We start from the raw sequence: 7,042 nt of genomic DNA, 5'->3' as shown, positions 1-7,042 counted from the left end.
AGAACAAAAAAATATGACCAATGTATTTTTATCATAAACAAACCTAGACTAGTTGTCAAATGCTACTCTCTAATGAGTCTTCAAAGTCTATCAAATTGACGAATATTGTGCTTTCCTCAACAGTGAATGTGGAACTGACATATACATATTCAACAACCTCTTGGTTTTGAAAACCCTGAGTTCCTACTCATAGTTATAAGCTTGAAAAACTTTTAACATATTTCCCGAAACATATTTCAAACTTCATCATCAGATTCTTCTTTAGAACATAATGAAATCATACGAGTGCTTCAAGTAAAACGGGTTTCATAATCAGGATATAAAGAAGTCATTGTGCGAATACACTTTACAAATTAGTCAACACAATTTGACTTAAGCTGTTTTTGTGAAGTAATGAACTTCTTTAAGGTCACTTTTTGATGAAATACTAAAACAAAGTCAATATAATAACACTCCCCAAACATGGCTTCACTGTTGAAGATAAGCAACTTTTAAACCATTTCCTTTTCGGTTAATTCGTTTAAAATTCGACCCATTATCAATAAAACCCAAATAAACCCATTTTGACTATAAAATGCGCCAAACTACCAGTATCACCAAATGTGTAACTTTACAACCATGAAGGTCAAAGCTCGTCTTTTGAATTTGTCTGGTAGCACTGTTCATCCCAGAAATAAGGAAACTTAAGTCTTGCAGCAGTGTGTGGCATCAACCAATCATCATACATGAATCTGCATAATTTTGTAGCCCACAAGGAATAGCAGTATAAATAATAGACATGACATGAATGCTGAAACACATTATAACAACAGAAAGATTGGAGTAATCACTTACATTTTAGCTGGTGGACGAGATATAACAACCAGAACTTGCAAATCTTCTTTGTCATTTGTGTTCCAAAGCTGCAAAAAAGGATTCATCATGATGATCCATGTATATCATGTATGGAAGATAACAGCAGAATGATTAATTACCTGGTGAGCATCATTAACAGGGATGTAAAATGTGGAATTTGAAAAGACATTAAACTCTTGTGGCTTTCCAGGGGACTTTGAGTGAGAATTTGAGGAAAGATAAAGAGTGCCACTCCCTTTTAAAACTATGAAAACTTCCTCACATGAATGTCTATGAATCGGTGTTCGTGCTCCTGGAGCAAAGGTCTGAAGCCATATCTCAACCTGTTGAGAACATATTTGAGAAAATGTCATCAAAAACTTAAACATTTGGTGATATGCTTAACTTAACATGGTGATTTGTGGTGGATTTTGTCACCTCTTTCAGCCCATGCATGAGGGAACCTGCAACAGTTATGTGAGATAAGCCAGGTCTTCCATAGTTATCTTGTGGTAGCTCATTGATGTTCCTCACTAATGGAAATCCTATACAACAAAGGAAATGATCAGATAAAAGTTCATATCTGAAACTAAAAATGATTAGAAGCATGACAATATGCACAAACATCAAAGATCTAATTTCAAATTGATTATTGCGAATTCAGAATGATACAATTAGTTACCACAAGGCGATTAAAGTCTGAATCATTAGGTAATTTTACATTTCTAGTCCAAAGTTAAGAGGCAATTACTTGACTGCTTGACAAAAAACAAATAGCGTTGCCACATACGGAAAAATTAGTTATCGAGACTTCATTCAAACACTCGTAAGTACGTCATTAGGGCAATCATATATGCTACTAAAACGCAAATTTGGGTAAAAACAAATGCAGCAAACTATATTAGGTCTCAATAACGAAATTCGACACTAACTTATGAAACAGAAACCAAACTTCAAAGTTTAAATAACCAAATCGAATTGTTTATGAAATTCGTGTGTAGAATAAAGAAGCAACCGACCGTTGGTTGAACACTGGGAAGCGGAGACGGTGGCCGTGAACAGAGAAATCGAAAGCATGTACAGAATCACAGTAAGCTCCGCCATCTCTCTCTCTCTCTCCCTCTATTCAGTGGGCACGAAATCGATGGCGACGCCAATGCTCACTTCAACTTCCACGTATAATTTCATTTGTTCTGGAAGTTAGGAGAAAAAGAAAGAATAAATAATGTGTAAGCGAGTGTTCTAGGCTTCTTAGCAATTTATATTTTGCCAAATTTTAAAAAAACATTATAGCATAGCGGTGTTTGGATAAATAATTTTTAATTTATTAGTTTATTCTTATTTGCTTATTTATTGCGGTGGGAATAAACATTTTTTTAAAATATGTTTGGATTAACTTATTGCGGTAGGAATAAGCAATAAGTAATAAGCATCTTAAGTGTTTGACAAACAAAACAGCTTATATAAGTAAAATAACCAATAACCAATAAGCAATAAACAATAAGCATTTCCCCTCCTTACTTATTAAAATCAGTTTATTTAGTTTATTCCTACCGCAATAAGCTGATTTTTAAATATTTATATCCAAACACTTAAATTTGTTTATTGCGGTGGGATTAAACAATAAGCAATAAGCAATAAGCAACCTATTTTTTTCTCTATCCAAACACCCCCTATGTCTTTATCTATTTTGGTATTTAACTATTTAAACTAGGGAAGATTCCCCCCGCGTTGCGGGGGTTAGAAGGTATTTGATTGTATTAGTTGTTATTGATTAAGTATTTAAAGCAATGTATTTATATTTCTTCACATAAAATGTAAGTTATGCTATAAAGCCATGACATTGGTTTCATATCATCCTCCTCCTTACAGAAGTTGTTATTACTTCATTTAAACTAAAATAAATCAACCTTGTTATACACAGAATGATAAATTTTTCATTTGGAAAAGCTTTAGCAACCAATACCATAAAATTACAGCATTCTCATCATACTAATTAAATTAGATAGTGAATCCTAAAGTAAATTGGATTACTAAGTTCTCAACTCTATGATTTCACGTTTGTAAGGGTTTAGTTATGGAAGAGTAATTTAGGATGTTCTAGGGAAGGCTGAAAATTGGATAAAAGACCATGAGTTTATAACTCAGTTATCAAAGCTTGGATAGATAAACGTTTATTTGGAAAAGCTTTAGCTACCAAGCAAATTAGATGGTGAATCCTGAAATACACACAACCTAAATTAGTTATCAAACATTGAGGTTAAGGTAGTTTCCATAAATTAGAAATTGACTATAACTTACTTGGAGAAGTAACAATATGTTTAAGGCTGTGTTTGGCACGCAACAGCTAGCTGATAAGCTAGCTTATTTTTCGAGCTTTTTTATGTTGTCGTGTTTGGTAAGCCAAAAAGTAGCTGATAAGCTAGCTTATAAGCTAGCTTTTTGAAAAGCTACTTAGACTAGCTTTTTAGGAGCTTTTTTAAAATTTTCCAAATACACCCCTTAATTAATTATAGAAACACATATTCTTACATGTCCTTTTATGTAATTTTATATATCTCAGCTAGCTTTTCAGCTAGTTTTACCAAACGTTATTTTTTTATCAGCTAGCTTTTCAGCTATCAGCTAGCTTTTTATTTAACAGCTAGCTTTTCAACTAGTCCGCCAAACATAGCCTAAGTTTTATAACATTCTCATGATGCAGTTTCTTTAAGATGAGAATGCAGTTTCTTTAAGATTTTGATCTCACAAATGGTAGTCATTGGAAACTGTCCCAACAAAACTTTCTATCAAATTTGTAACAAAATCAATACCAAGTTTGATTTGAAAACAATACGTTTCGAACATACAAAGTCAAAGTAAAAAAAATTTCTTGTCCCTGTGGTTGCATCAATCTTTCCATTTCCATGACGGCAACATCTACTTGCTCTGTTGCCACCTGCCAAGCAGCTGAAATAATATATTCATGTGAAGACCAAAATGACATATGGTATGTTGCTATTTTTTTCCAAATAATAAAATTGCAGCATATAATTGGTTCCACGGTGGGTAATTTCAACCTTGACTCTTGTCATTGCTTTTTTGATCTATTCAGCAAAAAAAATGCAAAAAGAAAAAAATAATAAATCAATGAGTGTTGAATCATATTAAAACAATTTTCAAAAAAAATAAGCTAACCTTCAGTCGGTTTGCATCAGACAAAGGTCTTGGAAAAAACATGTCTATTCAGTAGTTGTGTTAGAAAGTTAATCACAGGCAGTGGCTCGATGAATGCAGTAGAAAACATATATGCATCACAAACATGTCATAAAACAACACCAGGGCAACAAATTTCAAAGAATACCAAAAGAAAAGTTGCAATTTTTTTAGTAAATTAGAAAATTTGTCCCTGCACTTTCTGAATTTTATAAAGTTTTGCCCTTATTAAAGATTCTATAGACTAAAATCAATGAGAAAATATTGACCAAACTGAACAAACTGACCAATATTGAGGGAAAGCTCCACTTATGTATGCCTAATGCTCTGATAAAAACCATGCCAGCTTTCCAAACTTTCACCCAATGGTTGTCTACGCCCAAGATCAGGGAAATAAAATGACCTCCCCACAAGACTATACCTGCATCCCTGCATCCCTGCATAAAATTGAATTTAAACAAAATACCTATGTCATTAGATACTCCTAAAGCTACCAAAAGTTAACAACTTTGCTTATGATATTAATATATACCTGGTCAATGGATGAGAACATCAATATGCATTATGTATATTATACAGTGTTGTAAAAATCGGCCTAGGCGGCCAATTAATCGGCGCCTAGGCGCTAGGCGGACTTCAACCGACCACGTTTTATGTGTAATCGCTCAAGGTAATCGGGGCTGGTCAAAGCCGGTCAAACTCGGAGCTAATCAGATATAATCGGAGATAATCGGATCTAGGCGTTTAAGTGGTCAACATCGGTCAACGGATTTTCAAAAAAGATTAGGGGCAAAATCGTAAAAAATGATAACTTTTTCTAGGGCTCGTTCCCACTTCGCTCTTTCCCGTCGCTGTGGTTTCTCTCTCGACTAAAAGCTGAGAACTTTTTTGTGGTTTCTCTCTTGACTAAAAGATGAAATCGAAGAAGATAATAGTGTCGTCGCCATCGCCTGTTACAACCCCAATGTGTGAAATCCGCCATCTTTGCTGTTAGAGCCGCTGTTAGGCTGCATTGTATTCGGTGTTCGGCAACAATCTTCATAATCGACACAGGTTAGTTTATCAAACTCGATTTTTGCTATCAAATTTCAATTTTATCTATTGTCCTCGGTTTAAGGTGTTAATCAATTGATTTCTGATGAACTAATGATGAAATATATGCTCATTTTTCTGTTAAACATGGAAGACGAAAGTTGGGTAACATTCGTACTTTGGCCCGATTCCGGTATCAACTTGTTTAGTTTATCAACTTGTTTCCAGTATTTTGGCCCGATTCTTTGATCTTTACTACCTGTTGAATACGAAAGTTGGGTAACATTCATACCTGTTATTCTGTTAATGTGATTGAGTTTACTTAGTTCCAGTATCATTGCTTCATATAGAGCTGAGATTGAGTTTACAGAACAGGTTGTTTTTGCTAAAAATTAATTAGAAGCGAGTTTGGAAATATGATTGAGTTTAGTCAGTTTACAGAACTTGTTTACAGAGCCTCTGATATGAATAACACCAATACGGTGTTATTGTTAATGTGATTTTTTTAGTGATATGTGAGTGAGTATTCAGCTATTTTTAATGTGTTAATGTGATGATAATCATGATATACTCAATAATAAATATTAGATGAAGTGATGATAAATGGATATGATACAAAGTTTGTTGATTTAGTGAGAATTTTTAATGTGTTAATGTATTTTTTTTATAACAGTTGACAATCAATGGCATCTAATGCATCTACTACATCTGTTGGATCAACCGCCACTGGTGCACATAAACGTAATTCAGATGATGTTGGTTGGGAATATGGTGTCATCCCAGATAAAAGCAACATGGATAGATTGAAATGTACCTTGTGCGGAAAAGTGTTTGGTGGGGGGATTTATAGGATGAAACAACATATTGCTCATGTAACGGGGAATGTATCTTCATGTCCAAAGTCTACAAAAGATGATTTGTTTCAAAATCATAGCTAGTTGGTGGGGACTATTTGGTGGCACAACTCCTCATTTGACAAAGATTGCAATGAGGATTCTTTCTTTAACTAGTAGTTCATCAGGTTGTGAAAGGAATTGGAGCACGTTTGAAGGGGTTAGTAATATAAAGCATTAAATTTATATTTTATAAAATTTAAATATTAAGCATGTTTAAACTCTTTGTTGTGTTTAAATTTGTAGGTACACACAAAGAAACGAAATAGATTGGAGACAAGCAAATTGAACAATCTTGTTTATGTTCAATTCAATGCTAATTTAATGGAGAAAAACAAAAAGAGAAAAGATAGAAACATAGAAGTGCTATTATCAAATCATTCTCTCTCCGCTCAAGAATGGATTGTTGATTGCGATGATTGTGATGTAGATGAAGTAGACCCCAAAACGGTTGATGAAACTCTTGAAACCGATGTTAGTCAAGCACCCCGAGAAAGTCCAAAAACGAGGGAACTTTTTGATGAAGATTTCGAGTCCGAGAGTGAGGATCAAGTGTTAGAAGAAGACGAATATGAGTCGGATGAGGTTCAAATAATGGAAGTATGTGGTGAAGATTAGAAGAAAATTGTTGTGCTTGTTAAAACTTATTTTAAACTTTTATGGACTTGTTGGACATGATTTGGTGTGCTTGTTAAACTTATTATTAAACTTTTATGTTTATTTTGGATGATAAATGGTTGTGTTTGTTAAACTTATTAAGTTATTATTAAACTTTTATGCTTATTTACTTATATTCTTAGTATTAAAATTAGATTTATAATTTTTTGAATTATTTTTTTAATAATTAATGGTCTCCGATTAATCCCCCGATTAATCCCCGTCTAACCGATTAATCCCTAGACCCCAGTCCACCGCCTAGCTAACGTCTAGCGTTTTCTGCAACCTTGATATTATAGTTAGGCGAGCATAAAGTTTGGTATGGATATAAGGAGAATGAAGAAAGGATGATGATTACTATCAACTTATTTCTTATAGTTTTTAAATAATTAAGTCATATTATTAATGAACTTGATAAAAATTGATAGCAA

The 7,042-nt window shown here is 33.5% G+C and overlaps 2 protein-coding genes across 2 annotated transcripts; one reads left to right on the top strand and one right to left on the bottom strand.

Annotated features, from left to right (window-relative positions):
• Positions 1-380: 380 nt before the first annotated feature.
• Positions 381-2,049, bottom strand: ABP1 (endoplasmic reticulum auxin binding protein 1). The gene is made up of 5 exons (XM_079004051.1): positions 1,854-2,049; positions 1,273-1,379; positions 975-1,178; positions 835-902; positions 381-731 (listed from the first exon to the last, which is right to left on the bottom strand). Exons 1-5 carry the CDS (start codon positions 1,936-1,938, stop codon positions 626-628), a joined length of 570 nt encoding a protein of 189 aa, XP_078860177.1. The 5' UTR covers positions 1,939-2,049; the 3' UTR covers positions 381-625.
• Positions 2,050-5,746: 3,697 nt separating this feature from the next.
• On the top strand, positions 5,747-6,636 carry LOC145052213 (uncharacterized). The gene is made up of 2 exons (XM_079000007.1): positions 5,747-6,114; positions 6,201-6,636. Exons 1-2 carry the CDS (start codon positions 5,944-5,946, stop codon positions 6,570-6,572), a joined length of 543 nt encoding a protein of 180 aa, XP_078856133.1. The 5' UTR covers positions 5,747-5,943; the 3' UTR covers positions 6,573-6,636.
• The last annotated feature ends 406 nt before the right edge of the window (positions 6,637-7,042 follow it).

Source organism: Lactuca serriola, chromosome 5 (assembly GCF_051521515.1).
Source record: "Lactuca serriola cultivar US96UC23 chromosome 5, Lser_US96UC23_V15, whole genome shotgun sequence".
NCBI lineage: Eukaryota > Viridiplantae > Streptophyta > Magnoliopsida > Asterales > Asteraceae > Lactuca > Lactuca serriola.
This window is presented reverse-complemented; position numbering and strand designations above follow the sequence as displayed.